Below are 21,648 nucleotides of genomic sequence, written 5' to 3'. Positions count from 1 at the left end.
AAGCGTGTATCATCAGCATACAAATGTTCCAACTCTTGTCGTTAAAATAAATTCAAGTTTCTTCTTCTGTATCTTTCAACACTTCATTGTTCAAATGGGCATGGGGGGGAAAAGACAAAACCACGATCGAGTCAAAGCTCTGATTGTTCATCACTTTCTCCAGCTCAAAAATATTTGTTGATTAACTAACGGCATTTTAAAACTTCTTAAAATGTGCTGGTTACACCCTAAGATGTTTCTTCATGTCAGGGGAACAATCTTTTTTTGATTTTAAGACATGATGGTTGGCTCCTATACGTTATGATAAACATGTATCTTTATATTTGACAGCTTCGACAGTAGATGCAACCCTACTTCTGCACGATATGATTGTGAGGATGACACTAGGACATGAGTCACATAAAGAGCATACGTATCATTTTCAATAAATGCATTTTTTTTAAACTTTAAAACACATACTTTTCTTCATGGTTTTGGCAGTTTTACCTACGGTGGCCTACAGGTTCAAACGCGAACAACGGACTAAAACACTCTGCAGCGTCAGAAAAGGTGCAAAAACACACCAAAAGTGCCAAAACACGTGCAAAGGAAGAAACATCTTCATCAACATAACACATTCGCAGCATTGAGAAAACATTTTACGAAACATGCGTCTACCAAAAGCGCTGCAAATAATTAAAAAAAAAGCGGCAAGAAGCTCAGAACTCTGCAGAAACGGGGACACGAAAAAGTGACGCCCAGAGCTGGGACAGGAGAGCTTAATGATGTTCTGGGATTATAATGCTGGCCAACTGTCACCGTTGTTGGAAGCGTACCTAAAATGTAAGATTTATTGGCTTAATTTAACAATGTGATCAAAAATGATTCCTTCTGATATTATTGCCGATCTGTTGTAAGCTAGCTAGCTAACATAGCTAGTCATTTCAAATATACTGACAAACCACTGCAGGCCTCGCTCGGTTTGGTTAGGCCTTATTAGGCCCGGCTCACTTTAATGCTGCGCTTCCATTACAGTTTAGGAACTGGGGCAGTTACTATAGCAACGCAGTGTAGGCGGAGCCGTGACGTCATCTTCAATGAGCGTCCCAAAAAAACAACACAGCCGTTAGCACTCAGAGCTCACAGCTCCTCATATCTGTTCAGAAACTAGACAGAAGTTAAACAAGTACAAACCACAGACTGCCTGTGTCATGGCGAATACAGTCGCTGCTTTATTTATGTCTGTAGGCCGTTGTTGTGAGTGTGGACGGTCGGAGCATATACTGCGTTAGCTTAGCCGATCTCCATTCAGAAAACACGCATTTTAAAAAAGGGTTTTTCTCTGCCGTCTGTCTGCAGACTTGTCAAAGCATTAATTCATGGTTTTTACTAACCGGTATCAGTATGTTGTTACTTCGGCATCATTTTGAAACATTTATTACAATTACATCACGGTCAAATATGTTCATCTTGTTGTAGTCGTAGCCCCCTTGCCAGCAATTTTCTCTCTAGTTTAGCATACTCAGCCCGACTCAGCCTGGTTGTTCCTGGCCCTAGAACCACGATTTAGTCGGGCCAGAAAAAAGTGAAAAAGTAGCCCCGGGCCAAAACTCGGCTAAGTGGAAACGCAACGCAAAAAACAGGCCCCGCACGGCTCGGCACGCTTAAAGCGAGCAGTGGAAACGCGCCATTATAGACTAACTCTGCTAACGTCAACAAGCTCTCCTGTCCCAGCTGTGTGCGTCACTTATTAGTGTCCCCTGGTTTACGTTGTGTTTTGAGCTTGCAGCGATTCCTAAATGCAGCACTTGAGTAAACGCCACAAATGTTTGTGAAGATATTTCTTCATTTGTATGCGTTTTGGCACATTTGTGTTTACATTACTTTTGAAAGTCCAGCGTGTTTTTCCTAATGGAAATGTTTTAGCTTGTTTGCACCGTACTAAATCAACAAGAGACACATTTCAAACAACTTCTCTTAAGCCATAGGTACAAAAGCTGCTGATTTAAAAAATGAAATGTGTTGTGATTGTCTGGACTATTTAAGGGATGATGGGGAGGCGATTTATGAATATGATTGTTCCCTCTTGTTCCTCACATAAGCCACTCCAGATATGTTGCGATGCACAGCGTACCGAAACGATTCACAATCACAGGGAAACACGACTCTACACCACCATGTGCTCTCAGGACTGCATGCTCGCCTTAAGTCACTAAATCAAGGATATGTTAGCAAAAAAACAACAACACAGAAACCAAATATATATATATATATATATATATATATATATAATTTTCTCCATTTAAAACATTTGTATTCAAAATACATTTTCTTTCTTCAAGTCAAACCTATGAAATCGTCTTTGGTCAAGAAAAATATCTTAAAATCTACAGGCTTTAAATGTTATTGAACACGGAGGATTAAACAGACAAACGGATCATGAAACTGATCGAATTGGGGAGAGTTGATACCAAGTATCTAATCGTTTCCATTTGGAGAGCTCCAAATATTTAAAGTGCTTCTGCATTATTCCCTCAGCATTTCATGTGAAAGAAACATCCATCAAAGTAAGGCAGATCGGTTTCCTCTACTCAACTGTCCTCGGAAAATATTTATACACTTTTGTTCAGAGCAAGGACACTAAGAGAGGATAAAAGGGGGGACACAGAGGACCATAATCCACAAAGATGATTATTAAATCAACTTTTAAAGACGTGGTGTCAGAGCAAAACCATACGAGATTTGGGAGAGCATCATTAAAAAAAAAAAAAAAATGGGTGAATAAAAGAAATTAGCAGCCTATTCACACACCAGGTAATGATGCTTCTTTCACACAGCTGTAGATATCAAAGAGGACATAAATTAAGATGAGGAAAAGGGACCAGAGGAGGGGGGGGGGGGGGGGGGGGTCGAACAGAGCGAACTCAACAGGGTTCAGAGGAGACGGTTCCGGATCAGATCTGCTCGGGTTAGGAGGTTTTCCCGATGATGGGGTTGTCCCTGAAACAGAGAGAATACAAAAGGTAACTTATCTGGTTGGTAGAATCCACGTGTTGTTGGTTCTTTGGTTTTTCCGTTTCAAATGCGAATAGGAAAAACTAAACACCGGTGTTGTTTTTTTTGTTTTAAAACTAAAACGGAAAAACCAAAGAACGAACCATACGCAGATTTGGTATGTATGTGTTACAGAAGGTATATGCAGGAATCCTGAAGTCAAACACCTTTTGAGACCTTCTTTAAGACCCTCTCCATACATTTTAAGACCTCATCGCCACTTTGAGTTGTAACCTTGGCGACACACTTCACCTCACATTGACTATATACTAGGGGTGTAACGGTACACGTACCGAAATTATTCGGTACGGGCCCTTCGGTTCGGTACACGTGTGTACCGAAGTGTACCGAACGAATATAACGTTAAACGTAAAAAATTGAGAACGGGAACAACTTCTTGGAAGCATTCTCAGGTGCTGCGTCGCAGCATTCAGAGTAATTTGCTCCCATTGGGCTCATCGCGTCATAGAGCGAGCAAGTCATTTCATTGGACGAGCTGGTCAGAGGGATGCGTTCAAATGTAGTCAGTAATTTGAGGAACTGTCGAAATGGCGAACAGATAAAGTTGAGCTCGGCATTGTTCAACTAACATTGGTTACGCGGCTGGCAATAAATCAAACTTGCACACTCATTTGAAAAGGCATCACCCGAACGTGAATATCACCGGTACCAAAAGACTGAAGTGCAAACCCAACTCCCGCTAGCATTTAGCCTCCACCACTCGCAGAAACTTCAGACCGAGCCAAAGCTATTACAAACGGCAAATATCCTTATGTTGCCATGTTAGCAAAGCGCTACCTGGCTGTATCTGCTACCTCTGTCCCTAGCGATAGGGTGTTCTCCACAGCAGGAGACATTGTTAGTGCCAGCAGATCTGCCCTTTCAGCAAGCAATGTGGACAAGTTCATCTTTCTTTAAACAACATGAAATGACAAGCAAGTCCTAATGTCAAACTGGCTGCTTAGGTAGTACAGTTCAAATACAGATTATTTCAGTTCATCGAAAAGCTGCACCTTAATGTTTATTTTATTATATTTTATATTTATTTGAGTGAATATTCATAGTTTAATAATAATTAAAAACCCAAAACTAATAGTTTATGTTTTGTGAGTACTAGTACAGTAAAGTTCAAATGCAGATTATTTCAGTTCATCGAAAAGCTGCACCTTAATGTTTATTTTATTATATTTTGCATTTATTTGAGTGAATACATTATTCACAGTTTAATAATAATAAAAAAAAATATGTTATGTTTTGTGATAATTTTTTCTGCTGTACCGAAAACGTACCGAACCGTGACCTAAAAACCGAGGTACGTACCAAACCGAAATGTTTGTGAACCGTTACACCCCTACTATATACAGTATTGATTGTCCTTCCTCCTTATCTTCCAACCATTTGGACGCAGACTTGCATTTCCCCATAACGATGTTGTTTAGCAACCGGCGTAAACGGACCTTCGCGCGCTATCAAGCAGTGAGCGTGCGATGTCCTGTTCAGATGACGTCAAACCCAACGGGATGCCATCAATAAACTACACAGAATCACACTGCACACCTACGCAATGATTACATTCAGGCAGACTGTAGAACACAACCTCTCTGGACCATTTATATACTTATTGAAAACAAGCTACACAATGTAGCACCTTGGAAAATGCCGTTTAATACTTTTTAATAGCCTTCATTTTCGCTAAATTGATTGATCAACTTTTAATACTTTTCAAGACCCCGCAGGGAAGAACAGCCACCGCTCATGCTAATGCTAATAATGAATAACAATCTGTGTGTAAGCAGGTATGGCTGATCGATTGCAGTCACTGGAATTAACAAGGCAGTGTGAAGTGTGAAGTTCACTGTGTCTGTTACTTCATGTTTTCCTCTTCGACATGAAAACATTTCAAAATTATCAAATCAAACTGTTTTGCACTGGTTGCCCCCAAAAAATATGTATGCATATATTTTACTTTTCCAATTAGCTGCTAATGGGGAAAAAACTAAATGGTCGTTTCGATCAAATGTACTTATCATATTTAAAAAGTTAGGCTGCTATAGTCCTTGAGTTGGCATAGCATCCTTAAAATTCTCTCAAGACATGCCTGAGATTTTATGTTAACTAGACTCGGAGACATCTAAATATTCAACAAGCTATTCTCTAAATTCACACACACCACACAGACACCTCACACAGACTTTCATATTTACCTCGAAGGCAAGGAAACGCACCTGTCCTATCCTGGTAATGCACTGACTTTAGAGACTTATACTTCACATAAAAGGTACATGTAACGGAGTGATAACCGATATGTTTCTACCCCTGCTGGTAGTACAGTACAGATTTGAACTCACATGCTCCCGTACTGCGCCGCGGTGTCGCTGCGGATGTTGTGCTGCCTCTGAAGTTCCTCCATGATGTTTCTGAGCTGCTTCAGGGTCTGAAAGGTCTCTTTGGGTTCCTGAATGGTGAACTTTGAGTAATCCTCCTGCTCCCTCTGAGGCCCCTGGTACACCGCCATGCTGGCACACGCATCTGCAGAGAGGGAACCAAGCATTATAGCATCATTATAGCAGCATCATTATAGCAGCATTATAGCATCATTATAGCAGCATTATTATAGCAGCATTATAGCATCATTATTATAGCAGCATTATAGCAACACTATAAAGCATTATAGCATCATTATTATAGCATCATTATAGCAGCATATAGCATCATTATTATAGCAGCACTATAAAGCATTATAGCATCATTATAGCAGCATATAGCATCATTATTATAGCAGCACTATAAAGCATTATAGCATCATTATAGCAGCATATAGCATCATTATTATAGCAGCACTATAAAGCATTATAGCATCATTATAGCAGCATTATAGCATCATTATTATAGCAGCATATAGCATCATTATAGCATCATTATAGCATCATTATTATAGCAGCATTATAGCATCTTAAGCACTATATAGCATCATTACATCAGTGGCGAACCGTCAGGGCCTTCAAGGTATTCAGAGAATACCCTGGAACACTCAGATAAAACAAACAAAACAAAGATGTAGTTATATAAATAAAATGTAATAAAATGAATAAATGAGAATGGTATCCGTGTTGTTGATCTGTAATATTAGTGTTACGTTGATTTGTTTGTCCTTCTCGGACCATGCTCTACGCATTTCAGTGGTTTTGTGTTAGAAAAACCTCTCTCCCCGACCCCGTTGCAGAAACATTCATTCATACCTTCATCTCCTCTCGTCTGGACTACTGCAATGGAGTTCTGTTCGGGGTCACCAGCAAAGCCCTGGACAGGCTCCAGTACGTCCAGAACTCTGCAGCCAGGCTCCTCACCCACACTAAGCCCTGGCAACACATCACCCCTACCCTCCTCCACCTTCACTGGCTCCCGGTCAAGTCACGCATCCAGTACAAACTCCTCCTGCTAACCTACACATCTCTCCACTCCCTAGCCCCTCCATACATCTCTGACCTCCTTCAGCCCTACACCCCCTCTCGTCGCCTGCGGTCCTCTGACAAAGGGCTGCTCTCCATCCAGCGCTCCAAGCTAAAAACATTTGGCAACAGAGCCTTCAGTGTCGCAGCCCCCACCCTCTGGAATTCTCTGCCCTCTGCAATCAGGAATGCAGACACTCTGGACACCTTCAAAGAACACCTCAAACACCATCTGTTCACTCAGGCCTTTGGCCTCAACTAATTTACAGTCACTTATTTCCTGCTATTGCTCTGTATGATTATTATTACCTTTTGTTTTGTTACTTCCCATTGTAAAGCGTCCTTGGGTTTCGTGAAAGGCGCTATATAAATTGAAATTATTATTACATGCACTATTTTTGTTTTTATAATGCTGTTGTAAATACTCCTGTTGTCTGCTGTGTTCAGACTTCATGTGTGTGATGCCTCATTCAAGACATTCACTGTTCTTTTTTAACAGAAGACCGTTGCTAGAAGCAGAAGTTTTTTGTTTTTGAGGATGGAACAATTTCACACACAGATATAGGGAGGCTAGACCTATAATTGATTAATTATGGTTTATAACTTCATGTCAACACGAAGAAGAAGAAAAGATGGCTGCACTGTTCAGTGTCAATCCTGTGGAGATGGAGGTTATAAATCTCCAAAATCATGTTCAGCTCAAGTCTCAGAAAAACTCACAACATTTCTGGAGCCTTGTAGACTCAGACAACTATAAGAACATTCACCAAGCAGCACTGAACATGTCTGCTTTATGTGGTTCTGTATACATCCCTGTGTGAAGCAGCTTTTTCTGGCATGAATGCAATCTAAATACAGAACAAGACTGACTGATGAACATGTAAATGACTCCATTAGAGTGAACCTAAGTGGGTCCAGCAGACCCCTCTATGGTGGACTCCATGCAGCGCCAGTCATCTCACTGACTGTAAAAAAGAGTGACTGCACTTATTTTACACACGTGCCATAAGATGCTTGCAAGGTGGGGATTAAGGCGATGTATTTACTATGTGGGCCATTTAGACGTTGTATTTTTCTCTTGGACATTTATGTGAATCTTCAGTGAAGTACTTACTATGTTGTCCATATTAATATGTTAGAAATTGTCATTTTCTTGGACCTTGATGTGAAGTTAAGATTTAAGATAAGCTTTAGGTATTGATTTCACACAAAAGTAGCTTAATTCAACTGATGAGTGCTATGTGAATAAATGTAAGCGATGCGATGCAAGTAGCTCTTGGCCACTTTCATTTTTTCAAAGTAGCTCTCAGGTGGAGAAAGGTTGGAGACCCCTGATCTAGATGAATGCGACGAAGCCGTTTTATTGTTTTTAACGTTGAAATGACAAGTGCAACAGGTGAAGATGAAGTTGTTGCGAGTACCCTTTTCAAGACGACAATTCAGTGAAAAGACGGACATTATAATGCCGCGGGTGTGTGTGTGTGTGTGTGTGTGTGTGTCTACAGAAGGTCCAGTTGTGATAGACACGGTTCGCCACTGCATCATAGCACCATATAACATCATATAGCAGCATTATAGCCTCTTAACAGCACCATATAGCGTGATTAATATCATCATTGCTGCCTATTTTACCATTTTGATCCCTGCTTTTTTTGCAGAGCACTTTTGCCCCGACTGCTTTTGCACGTGCAAACATAAATCACTAAAAAGGTCAGGAACTCTGACAAAGCCGTAACGCTCCAGGAATCCACAAGGTGTTTCGGGGGCAGCTTTATGTGGAGTGCAATCCTCAGATGCTGCCATCACTCTCACTTCTACAAACAAACAGAGAATATTTCCTGAACAGAACACACACTGACCCTCCATGTTCTGCAGCTTGGCATCGTTTGCGGAGAGCAGGGAGAAGATCCTCTCTGTCTCGCGGTCACAGTCGATGTCCAGCTGCAGGTTGGCCAGCACGGTGCTGAGAGAGGAGAGAGCAACAAGTGTAAGAGGATCTCACACACAGAGGGGGGGGGGGGGGATCACTGAGACATCTGGGGAGGGAAGACATTGATAGATAAACCCTAAATTATAAAAGTTTGCCTTGGAAAGTAAGAGAGACTAAGGATAAATCATTTATTTTGGCATGTTTGGGGTCAGAGCTTTATTGGAGCTAGAGTTTTGAAACGAGGAGATCAAGGGGATGACATTGCTGTTGAACTATCCAGCCATCCTGGAATTCCTTTTCTTTTGCATTTCTCTACCATAATCTGAGATATTCAATATTTGAATTTGTTGAGATAAAAACAGAAATCCAGTAGAGCCCTGCTTGTGCTTTTATGAGCTAAATAATTAAGAAAGTGTAGGAAAAATACACCAAAAACGAAATGTGTCACACTGACTTAAAGGTCACCTATCATGCTATCTTTAGGCAATAACATAGGTCTCAGATATATAAAAATATATAAAAAAACATGTCACCCATTCTAGCCATGCCTCATATCCCTCTATTTCACTTCCTGTTTCAAAAGTGCTGATTTGGGTATAAAGCTTTAAAACAATTTAAAAAAAGGAGGGGTCTGAGCTCATGCGGGACCCGGCAGCTACCGTCTAAACTAAATGCTGCGGTGATGAAACGCCATATCATGGATTATCAAGGATCTGAAACAGTCTGGAGCTCAAAGGCTTTCTCTCTTGCCGGTTACACCACAAGGTGAGTTCCTTTTTACTTCCTGCTTCTTCACACACATGCTCTCCAGTACAGGTTAGCTCTGAGTGTTAGCGATGCTAATGTAAACACCGACCATATTACGTCCAAAACAGTCGAGCATTGTTTCTGATAGCAACGTTTCTGATTGGGCCGTGGGTCCAGATTTCAGATATTACGTCATATCGGACGCAAATCTGGATCAGCTCCGTTGTTCCCCGTTTTTAGAGATTTGGGTACGGAGGAAAAGAGAGAGGGTTTTATTTTCTGACGCTGCGTGAGTTCCCCGACACACCGGGGACACATCTTTATGTAGAGAAGACATCAAAAAGTTTATTTTGCATGATAGGTCCCCTTTAAGGCAAGGCACGTTTATTTATATAGCACCTTTCAACGTGCTTTACAAAAATGAAAGACATTAAGAAAATGGCATTTAAAATCAGTCATTAAAAAGAAAAGCTAATAAAAGAAACATTAAAAGAAAAAATACATGGATAAAAGTTACAGTGCAGTTCAAGATGTGAATAGTTCAATTAAAGCAGCGACAAAAAGAAAAGTCTTCTTGCTGGATTTAAAAGTAGTCAGAGTTGCAGCGGACCTGCTGGTTTCTGGGAGTTTGTTCCAGATATTTGGAGCATAATAACTGAACGCTGCTTCTCCATGTTTAGTTCTGACTCTGGGGACAGAAAGCTGACCAGTCCCTGAAGACCTGAGAGATCTGGATGGTTCATCATTTAGCAGGAGGTCAGAAATGTATTTTGGGCCTAAACCATTCAAAGCTTTATAAACCAGCAGCAGTATTTTGAAATCTATTCTTTGACACACAGGAAGCCAGTGTAAAGACTTCAGAACAGGAGTGATGTGATCCACTTTCTTAGTGTCAGTGAGGACTCGAGCAGCGGCGTTCTGAATCAGCTGCAGCTTCCTAATATATTTTTTAGTGAGACCTGTGAAGACACCATTGCAGTAGTCGAGTCTACTGAAGATAAAAGCATGGACACGTTTTTCCAAATCCTGCTGTGACATTAGTCTTTTAATCCTAGATATATTCTTTAGACTACACCTAGATTTCTGTCTTTATCTGTTGTTTTGAACATTGGAGACTGAAGCTCAGCGCTAACTTTTATACGTTCTGACTTCGCTCCAAAAACCATTACCTCAGTTTTATCTTTGTTTAATTGGAGAAAGTTCTGACACATCCAGTCATTGATTTGTTCAATGCACTTACTCAGTGTTTGAATTGGAGCATAGTCTCCTGGTGAAATTGTTACGTAAATGTGTGTGTCATCTGCATAGCTATGGTAACTTATTTTGTTCTTCATTATCTGAGCCAGTGGTAGCATGTAGATGTTAAAGAGAAGAGGCCCCAAGATGGAGCCTTGAGGAACCCCACATGTCATATTTGTCAACTCAGATGTGTATTTACCTATAGAAACAAAGTTGTTTCTGTCCTTTAGGTAGAATTCAAACCAATTTAGAACTGTTTTCGAAAGTCCCACCCAGTTTTCCAGTCGGTCTAGTAATATGCTGTGGTCAACAGTGTCATACGCAGCACTGAGATCTAATAATACTAACACTGAAGTTCTGCCACTGTCTGTGTTTAAGTGGATGTCATTGAAGACCTTTACAAGAGCAGTCTCAGTGCTGTGGTTTTGACGAAAGCCTGACTGGAACACATCGAAACAACTATTTAAATGCAAGAAATTATTCAACTGTTGAAAAACTACTTTTTCAATGATTTTACCTAGAAATGGCAGGTTTGATATGGGCCTGTAATTGTTCATTACTGAAGCATCTAGATTATTCTTTTTTAAGAGCGGTTTACTGACTGCAGTTTTCAGGGCCTGTGGAAAAATACCTGAGTGAAGAGATTCGTTTACTATATGAAGTAGATCTGAGGCCATGCAACGAAAAACATCTTCGAAAAATCCTGTTGGAATAATATCAAGGCAGCAGGAGGAGGACTTCAGAAGTTGAATAATGTCCTCTAGGTGTTTATCATTAATCTGATGGAATTGTGTCATGGTGTTTGAATTGATATTAGGTGGACATAAGGACAACACATTTGCTGTACCTGATGCAGAGGCACTGACTGCTTGTCTGATTTTCTGAATTTTGTCAGTGAAAAAGGAGGCAAAATCATTGCACGCCCTGGTGGATAGAAATTCAGAGGCTACTGACACTGGGGGGTTAGTTAGTCTGTCGACGGTAGCAAACAAGGCACGTGCATTGTTTTTGGTAATGATGTCAGACAAGAACGATTGTCGTGCGTTTTTCAATTCCAAATTATAAAGGCCAAGTCTCTCTTTATAGATTTCAAAGTGAACCTGGAGATTTGTTTTTCGCCACCTACGTTCAGCTTTTCAAAATTCTCTTTTTTCTGTTTTAACGGTCATGGCCTTTCTCCATGGAGATATTTTCTTCCCAGTCACTTCCTTTACCTTAGTTGGAGCAATGGCATCTATAACATTTTTAATTTTTGAATTAAAATGATCTACTAGCTCATTTACTGAGGTGATAGCAGAGGCAAGTGTGGAAGAAAAATTCCGAGTAAACATTTCCCTAGTATTTTCAGTTAAATATCGCTTTGTGGTTATCTCTTTTTGAACACTTGTGTGAACAGAAATAGAGCTCTCAAAGAAAACACAGGAATGGTCAGAGAGCGCAACATCAGTCACCACAACCTCAGAGATATTCAGACCCTTTGAGATAATTAAGTCCAGAGTGTGCCCCTTATTGTGCGTGGGCTCCGTCACATGCTGAGTCAGTCCATAGCTATCAAGAACACAAAACAGTTCTTTAGCCCCTCTGTCCTGGGGGTTGTCAACATGGATGTTAAAAACACCAACAATGACTAGACGGTCAAAGTCAAAACACACTATAGACAGCAATTCAGTAAAGGCATCAAAAAAGCTTGCACAGTATTTGGATGGTCTATAGATATTTAGGAACAGAGCTCGAGAGGAGCATTTCAGCTGAAGGGCCACATATTCAAAAGAATCAAAGTTTCCATACGATGTCTTCCTGCATTGAAGGGAATCATTGAACAGAATAGCAACTCCACCTCTTCTCTTATGCATTCTTTCCTGACTCATAAAACTAAAGTTGGGAGGGGTTGATTCGATAAGAACAGCTGCACTGTTATTTTGTTCAATCCAAGTTTCTGTTAAAAACATAAAATCAAGATTGTGCTCAGTGATAAAATCATTGATTAAAAATGTTTTTCCTGCCAAAGACCTGACATTTAATAAAGCTAGTTTAAGTTCGTTAAACACACTATCAGTCAGGTTTTTTGTAACAAGCTGTGGCTGACATGGAATCACTGCTAAATTTGATAAACTCACAAACGTTTGAGCACTTCCTGTATCTAAGATGATTTACCGCTCTTAATCTATTACCTATCAACACAGATATCGGCAAAGCTACTGGCAGGCAGGGCCCTGGCATGTCCTGGAAAGAGTTGAGAGTGCCATACGCCCTTGAGCCTGGACCCAGCACATATCAGTAAGAGTTTATTGCGTTTTGTACACACACATCCTTATCAGGCTTCGGAGACTGCAGATGCTTTCTTGAAGGGAGGGGAGGTGGTTGACGTAGGCACGGTGATGGAGACGGGGGAGATGGTGCGGTGGTAGAGGACATGCTGCCAGGGGGGGGAGGTGGTTGACGTAGGCACGTGATGGAGACGGGGGAGATGGTGCGGGGGTAAAGGACATGCTGCCAGGGGGGGGGAGGTGGTTGACGCAGGCACGGTGATGGAGACGGGGGAGATGGTGCGGGGGTAAAGGACATGCTGCCAGGGGGGGGAGGGGGTTGACGTAGGCACGGTGATGGAGACGGGGGAGATGGTGCGGGGGTAAAGGACATGCTGCCAGGGGGGGGAGGTGGTTGACGTAGGCACGTGATGGAGACGGGGGAGATGGTGCGGGGGTAAAGGACATGCTGCCAGCCCTGCGTATCGCCTTAGTTTGGTCTTTGAACTCCAGGAAGGAATCGGTGCCAACCCTCTGTATCTCCTTTGTGTGTTCAGCGATCTCCAGGAGGGTGGGCGAGGGTGAAAGTGTGAACGGAGAGTAGAGAGAGCTGTGGGGTGAAGGAGGAAGAGTATCCTCAGAGGTGATAGGGGGGGGGGGTGAAGGGCGGTGGAGACTCCTCCATTTGTCTCTCTTAAAAGCATATCCAGGAGAAATGTGGCGTTTCTCTCCTGAATTAAGATTCAAATGAATAGCAAGTGCAGTCAAACACCTGTGGATGCAAACTAAATAAGCTTTTTAAAAAGAAGCAAGAAGAATTTCACACCAACATAAAGTGTCTTTATTGAGAGTGTTGAGCTTGGTTTGCGTTGATGTTGATCCTTATCTGTCAAATGAACTCTTTCTACCCGATACGAGTGTTTTCTCCTACCTCTCTGATCTTGGTCAAGTGTTCATTTAGCAGCTATTTTGGATTGTGTCTTGGTACGAAAATACGAGATGGTTGAAAGATAACGTATCTCCGTGCCGGTGACTCACGTTGTTAATCAACTTCTACCCGATATGAGTGTTTTCTTAGCATCTCTGAAATTGACCCTGTGTTCATTTGGGCAGCTATTAAGTCTTAGTATTGTAAAGAGATAGGCAACATATCAGTGCAGGTGACTCACGTGGTGCAGGGCTTGCAGCCGGGGGCGCTGCTGCTCGGGCTCCTGCAGCACTGCCAGAATCCCCCGCTGTAGTTTGAGGGGTGGAAGGAGGAGAAGCGGCCCTCGTTGCAGCGACTGACCGGGCCGAGCACCTCCAGCCACTCGCCGGCCTCCACGCAGTTCCCCGCCTGCATGTACAGCAGCTTCTCGCAGTGCACCACCTGGAACATCTGACACCACACAAACCAGTCAGGTCAACAGGGTGTGAATGTTTTCATACCTCTACAGTTTAATGTAAAAAGAGTAGAGCTGCTACGATAACTTATAGAAATATAATCAAGTGGAGTAAATCCACCAGCTACCCTGCAGTCTACAAAGTCATTCAGACTAGCTGCACCTTCACCAGCTTTGAGAACACTTTCATGATCAATCATTATAAAACATATCATATATATTATTCTGAAATGGACCAATCTGCACAACGACTACTTTTACTGTCGCTACTTTCACTATATGTTGATGAGAATACTTTTCTACTTTCACTTGAGGAACATTTTGAATGCAGGACTTTTACTGTAACAGAGTATTCCTACACTCTGGTACTTCTACTTTCACTCAAGTACAAGATCTGAGTACTTCTACTTTTACTACAAGATCAGAGTACTTTTACTTTTACTCATGTACAAGATCTGAGTACTTCTACTTTTACTCAAGTACAAGATCTGAGTACTTCAGATGTGGATGAATGATGTGAAATATAACCAAGTGTTGAATCAGACTTTAGTTCCACCTGGAGTAAATCCACCAGCTACCCTGCAGTCTACAAAGTCATTCAGACTAGCTGCACCTTCACCAGCTTTGAGAACACTTTCATGATCAATCATTATAAAACATATCATATATATTATTCTGAAATGGATACATTTTATACAGTTTTATGTAAATATAATCGAGCTGCTCGACAACTCAAATCGACAGAGAAACAACTATTTTGATAATGTATTTAAGAGGACATATTCTGCCTATTTTCAGGTTCATATTAGTGTCTCTACTGTGATATGTCTCCATGCTTTAAAGCTGCAGCACCTCTTTTCACCCTCTGTCTGAAACCAGAGCCCAGTCCATATAGCAGCACATCATACTGTAGCACCATATAGCATGATTAATATCGTCATTGCTGCCTATTTTAGCTTAAACCAGAGCCCAGTCTGTTCTGATTGGTCAGCTGCTCTGTTGTGATTGGTCAACCGCTTCATATTATAAGTAAATAAATAAAAGATAAATACAATATTTACACAATTAATAGAATAAAAACGTTTAAATAACCATAAGAACGAAATGTCCCATCAAAGATAACCAGGTAAAGATAAGTGTCCAATATAGGATAAAACATGTATGCAAGCATAAGAAGTAAACATTCACATTGTTCTAATGTTTTACATATTTGATTTCTATTATTTATTTTTGTTCTTGTGTGGTGATTTACGTATATTTTACGTGAAAACATGAATGTGTATTCTGAGCAAAGTGCATCTATTGACGATCAAATGATACATTCATAATACATAATAGTTTTGCAGCTGACTGTGAAGTAAGTAATAGTTCCCCTTTGTGTTATTAATCAATAATGAAAATAATCAATGGTTGAAAACCCAATAAAGACTATCAGAGCGGACCGTGACAGCAGAAATAGATTTATGAAACGACGTGTTTTACTTCCTGTGATTCATAACGCTGCACTTTGACACATTGCAGGAGATTTAGCATCAGATTTGTTTGCTTTTCCGTACTCCTCCAACACGACTTTCCAGGGGAAAAGGAGTGAAAATACCTCCATCTGTGAGAGTGTTCGTTAACAAGGGGCCATACTTTGAGAGTGATGAATGGGTGGGTGTATCGGGGGGGTCGGCTTACATTTTTGCGGTTAAAGGCACTTTCATCCAGTTTCTCCACAGCCTGGATGTTTTTCACATTGATGATGCAGAGGGCTTCTTTCCCTAAAAAAGCAAACATGTAAAAAATGAAACTAGAATAATAGAAAGTCAGAGGTAAGAACAACCCATGTGTGCTGTACAGTGTAGTTGGAGAAGCTCTCAAATATAAGAAGGCGTAGGTCTATTTTTTTTTTTTTCTCAATGGGAGAAGTCGGTGACATTTTTCGTTTTGAACAAGAGCAGTGATTTTTGGCTCATAGGAAGTCAATGCAATCCTAAGACATTGGTGAAGAGTGCTGTCAGTCGGGGAGCAGCGAGTGGTAACTTTTTATTGAGTTCATGTGTGAACAGCTTGATTTGTATGTTGATCCAAACATACTGAGCACACAGATCGCTACTTTCTGAACGTTAGGGAACTGCTGTTTTTTGACATCACTCCAAAACTTGGCTGGCCCGTTATTTGGCCACGGGAGGCTGGGCCACTCGGGAGTTGGTTCTGGGCCGCGGGCCGCCATTTGAATAGGCCTGCTTTAAAGGTGGGGTAGGTACGTTTCAGAAACCGGCCGAAAAGAATCCGCCCCTTCCTTCAGACTTCCTTACAGAGCACCTCCTGCAACACACACGAACGCGCACATGACGTCAGCAGACTGGTGGAAGTGGCCGCCTGTTGCTGGCGAGTCATTGAAGTACTGCTGCAATGCACGCCCAATGAGGGCACGCCCAATGACGGCACGCCCAATGACGGCACGAGATACATTTGTGCGTGCACGAGACAGAAGGCTGACAGACAGGGCGGCAATCGAGCTGGTTTCTGAAACTTAAACGGTTGTACTTTTTACAGTATTACGGCTTCCACAGATGACATTTTTTTATGGATTTTTTGTCAAAGCACTTCAGATATTCATTGCTATCGGATGTTAAGAGCATTCCATGGAATATAACAACAAGTGTATCTCGAGCCGGTTTCTGAAACTTACCTACCCCACCTTTAAGACCTTTTTTAAGACCCTTTCCACACATGTTAAGACCTCATCGCCACTTGGAGTTTTAACCGGTTACCTTGGCGACACACTTTACCTCACATTGACTATATACAGTATTGATTGTCCTTCCTCCTTATCTTCCAACCATTTGGACGCAGACTTGCATTTCCCCATAACGATGTTGCTTAGCAACCGGCGTAAACGGACCTTCGCGCACTATCAAGCAGTGAGCGCGTGATGTCCTGTTCAGATGACGTCAAACCCAACGGGATGTCATCAATAAACTACACAGAATCACACTGCACACCTACGCCATGACTACATTCAGGCAGACTGTAGAACACAACCTCTCTGGACCATTTATATACTTATTAAAACAAGCTACACAATGTAAAACCTTGGAAAATGCTGTTTAATAGCCTACTTTTTCGCTAAATTGATTTATCAATTTGTAATACTTTTTAAGACCCCGCGGACCCCCTGCATACTGTGCATTAGAAATAACTGTAATGTAAAAAACTGCACATTTTGTAATATGTGGGCCAACCACTAAACCACTGTAATGTCAAACTTTGCACTGAGTTGCAAGTTATTTAGAAAAATAACGTTAAATGCATATATTATGGGGGTTGTTCAGGTCTAGAAACATGATTTTATGATTGTTTGATCCTTATTGTGTGTGTGTGTGTGTGTGTGTGTGTGTGTGTGTGTGTGTGTGTGTGTGTGTGTGTGTGTGTGTGTGTGTGTGTGTGTGTGTGTGTGTGTGTGTGTGTGTGTGTGTGTAGGGTGACCAGGTGTCCGGGATTGGGCGGGACTGCACACATAGCATTTTCATCATTTGTCCCGCGTCCCACAAATTGAGACTATGTCCCGCATTTGAGTGACAGTCGCGCAGAAACGCCGGCTCGGTTCGCTGACGTAAACAGCATCATGTAAGTTGCGCTGACAGGCGACAGAGGTCCACAGTGTACTCCCCCCCCCTTGACAGTTCACGAGGGCGTCCAGTGTCCCTCCCCCCGCCCCGTCCACCCAGTAAAAAGAAATCCCCACTACACCACTGATTATATGTTATTAATGATTTCTTTGATAATTATGTATAAAACAACAATATAACGGTGACAGGATTTGAACGTTTTACTTGTATTAATTTGGCGCCCCCTGGTGGTAGCATTAAGAATGACAGAAAGTACTGCATGCAGCTTTCTCTTGTTGGTTTGATTTTATATTATACAACTGGATCTCACCTTTATGTTTGTGGTAGGAGAGCTCCCTATTGGTCAGTCTGAGCCATCGCTTCTTAAAGTGTTTCTTTCCAAGTCGTTTCCTGCCCTGGGCTCGCTTCTGTACTTCCCTACAAGGACACACACAAGATTAAAAAGGAGTTTAAGACGATGAAAAACAAATAAAATAATTGCATTTTCTTTGTCCAGCTGCAAAAAAATAATACAACAGGCCACTTAATGTTGTTTATATATTATGTCATGCCTTCTGTCATTTTTTTCTGCTATACCACTTTTACTGTAAATATCCCCGCTGTGGGACTAATAAAGGAATTCTAATTCTTAAAAGGCAAGTTTATTACAAAAATGAAAGATATTAAGAGCATTAAGAAACATATTATAAAAGGGCATTTAAAAACACTCATTTAAAAGCAAAGATAATAAAACATGAATGACAAAGGTACATTAATGAAATTACAGCAGTGTGAGATACACGCATCTGAAATGTTGAGCTCTGACTCTCAATCATTGCTCACTTTTTAGCAGAAATTGTTTTCCCATCACCTCATTTCATTTTGAACTTATCCTTATCCTAGTTATTTCAAGTGCGTCATGCTAAACGAACCCCCCTTTGGAAAATTCTAATCTGACCCCATGGTACCTTTTAGTTTTCGCCAAAACTATTGCTCTTTTTTTAAAATGCACATTAGTTAAGTTTACCTCGTCTTTCTAGGACGAAAGAAGCAGCTTCGCTTAGCTTCACAGCAGCCACTGGCTTCGCTTAGCTTCACAGCAGCCACTGGCTTCGCTTAGCTTCACAGCAGCCACTGGCTTCGCTTAGCTTCACCGCAGCCACTGGCTTCGCTTAGCTTCACCGCAGCCACTGGCTTCGCTTAGCTTCACCGCAGCCACTGGCTTCGCTTAGCTTCACAGCAGCCACTGGCTTCGCTTAGCTTCACAGCAGCCACTGGCTTCGCTTAGCTTCACAGCAGCCACTGGCTTCACTTAGCTTCACTTAGCTTCACTTAGCTTCACAGCAGCCACTTAGCTTCACTTAGCTTCACAGCAGCCAAGTAGCTTCACTTAGCTTCACTTAGCTTCACTTAGCTTCACTTAGCTTCACTTAGCTTCACTTAGCTTCACTTAGCTTCACTTAGCTTCACTTAGCTTCACTTAGCTTCACTTCCTGTTGATCAGGCTCATATCGAACACTCACCCCTCCTTCAGCACCACAGCGTCCTCCAGCACACTGGACTCTTTGCTGACGTTAGTGGAGATCTCATCAAGGAACTGGACAACAGAATCATTTCAGTGTTAATCATTTAAAATGAAAAATAATGGAGAACAATTCTACAGAGCTTTAGGTAAATGTACCTTTTTTACTTTTTCGATACACTTGTCTTCTTGGAATGATTTGAAGAAGTCGTACATGTAGGTTTCTTTGAAGCTAGACTACAAAGAGAAAGAAAGAAATACAAAATAAAAAACACAGAATTTATGATATTGCATTTCAAAAAGTTGGAAAAACATTGAATGACTATATTTTACACTTTTGACTGTTCCTCTAAAACATAGACTGCAAACAAATCACTTTTACAAATGTCGTTATATTATTTTTTTGGCTCTTTTTAAAAAGTTGTGATATTCTCTAAACTTAAAGTAAATTGTCACAACCGTTTCAAGGGGTAACACAACTCTACTGCATGTCTAGGAGTAACAACATGTTTCTATGTTGGCCAATACAACCAAAGTGAAAATATGAAGCAGTCCAAAGAGGTAGCGCTTCTGCATGCTCGGCCGGCACCGATTTCTCAGATCTGCACAGAGCCGTTTTACCACTTGTCGTGTGAACGCAGCTTTAGCAAATCTCTGTTTAGTTGTGTTTGCTTAACGAATCAGACATTCAAGACTGTTAAACGTGTTGTTCAGAGACTGGAACTCCTTGTTTTAAAAGGAATTGAGCCAAAGCTGATCAGAAAAACCCTAATCCTACAGAGAGAATGAAGCATCATGCTTCCTCTCACTTTGCCATCATATTTATTTTTACTCTTACCATTTTTTTTGACAGACTCCCCCAGCTGCCCAGCGTCTGGATTGTTTTTGAGATGAGGGTGAGCGTGCGGGAGATCTCAGGGTCCTGGAAATAAAAAGAGAAATGTAAAATCACAACTAGTCTTCCTGTATATATATATATATATATATTAAAAAGGTGTTGGGACGGTGCACTCACAGGGTGGTGGGAGCGGAGCTGGAAGGAGTGCGGAGAAAGAACAGCGACGGCGAAGAACCGCAGGAACACAAAGCTGCTGACGGCCGAGTACTGGACATGTGGGTCAGCTGTAGGGAGAAACAATGAAACATTTCGTTTATCAAGGGCTTTATCAGGCGGCAAGTCAAATCGAGCAATAAAACAACATTTATCACAAGGACCCCCAAACAACACATCAAAAACAACAGATTCAGAGACCTGTACTACGAAGCCAGTTCAACAGACCCTGGATAAGTTTGAGTTACCCGGCTTACCTAACACTAACAAACGCGCTCTCGCCAAGCGGTCCTACGACGCTGGTTATCAACTCGGTAACTCTCGGTTTCTCTCTCTCCGGCTGAGTGCGCGTTCACATGAAAGGGGCGGGGCTAGTAACATTCGACCAATCACAAACATGGAGAAGCGCACTGACAGCGCAGCGTCATACTTCCTGAATGAAAAGTCAACTATAATATTAGACATATGAAGAAGTTAAACTTTAAACATCCATGACTTAAACACTTGATCCAGGATCAAAGCCACAGAGCTGCACCTGCAAGGTGAACACAGCTGGGAACAGAACACGTGTTTGAATGCGTACATTAACAGGTTTATGATATCACTGCCCCGTCTAAAACACGATCTGACTTTAATTACATTTGACTCGAGTGTTTCGTCAACTTATGTGTTGCTTAAAATAATACTTCTGCATCCAGTCTGTGACACTGTGAGTGTTGCACGGCCAGATACGGCTCAGCTGACTCAGATAAGGAGAGATATGATACATTATGAAGTGATATGAATGATAATGGGACACATCGACGTCTGCACTCAGTGCCGCGGACTGTAGGCTACGTAATGTTACTTTGATCCGGTTACTTATGTTGTGGCAGATATTTAAGTAAGCTTTCTTAAAGGTCACCTATCATGCTATTTTTAGGCAATAGCATAGGTCTCAGATATATACAAATATATTAAAAACATGTCTATGAAGTGTTTTGCTCAAAATACCAAACAGATCATTCTAGCCATGCCTCATATCCCTCTATTTCACTTCCTGTTTCAAAAGGGATGATTTGGGTATAAAGCTTTAAAAAGGAGGGGTCTGAGCTCATGCGGGACCCGGCAGCTACCGTCTAAACTAAATGCTGCGGTGATGAAACGCCATATCATGGATTATCAAGGATCTGAAACAGCATGGAGCTCAAAGGCTTTCTCTCTTGCCGGTTATACCACAAGGTGAGTTCCTTTCTACTTCCTGCTTCTTCACACACATGCTCTCCAGTACAGGTTAGCTCTGAGTGTTAGCGATGCTAATGTAAACACCGACCATATTACATCCAAAACAGTCGGGCGTTGTTTCTGATAGCAACGTTTCTGATCGGCCCGTGGGTCCACATTTCAGATATTACGTCGTATCGGACGTAAATCTGGATCAGCTCCGTTGTTCCCCGTTTTTAGAGATTTGGGT

The 21,648-nt window shown here is 41.5% G+C and overlaps 1 protein-coding gene across 1 annotated transcript in view; it reads right to left on the bottom strand.

Moving 5' to 3' along the window:
* Nucleotides 1-2,874: 2,874 nt before the first annotated feature.
* Nucleotides 2,875-21,648, bottom strand: part of rasa2 (RAS p21 protein activator 2) — a 56,511-nt gene continuing 37,737 nt past the window's right edge. The window contains exons 15-24 of the mRNA XM_034098135.2: nt 20,160-20,266; nt 19,983-20,066; nt 19,304-19,381; nt 19,146-19,219; nt 17,954-18,060; nt 15,707-15,789; nt 13,814-14,022; nt 8,342-8,445; nt 5,382-5,562; nt 2,875-2,979 (exon numbers count right to left, since the gene is read on the bottom strand). Coding sequence (XP_033954026.1) covers nt 2,949-2,979; nt 5,382-5,562; nt 8,342-8,445; nt 13,814-14,022; nt 15,707-15,789; nt 17,954-18,060; nt 19,146-19,219; nt 19,304-19,381; nt 19,983-20,066; nt 20,160-20,266 — 1,058 coding nt within the window. The 3' untranslated portion in view covers nt 2,875-2,948. The remainder of the gene's footprint in view (nt 2,980-5,381; nt 5,563-8,341; nt 8,446-13,813; nt 14,023-15,706; nt 15,790-17,953; nt 18,061-19,145; nt 19,220-19,303; nt 19,382-19,982; nt 20,067-20,159; nt 20,267-21,648) is intronic.

Source organism: Pseudochaenichthys georgianus, chromosome 13, assembly GCF_902827115.2.
Source record: "Pseudochaenichthys georgianus chromosome 13, fPseGeo1.2, whole genome shotgun sequence".
NCBI classification, from domain to species: domain Eukaryota; kingdom Metazoa; phylum Chordata; class Actinopteri; order Perciformes; family Channichthyidae; genus Pseudochaenichthys; species Pseudochaenichthys georgianus.
Note: the sequence above shows the minus strand (reverse complement) of the source record. Positions and strands in the feature narration are given on the sequence as shown.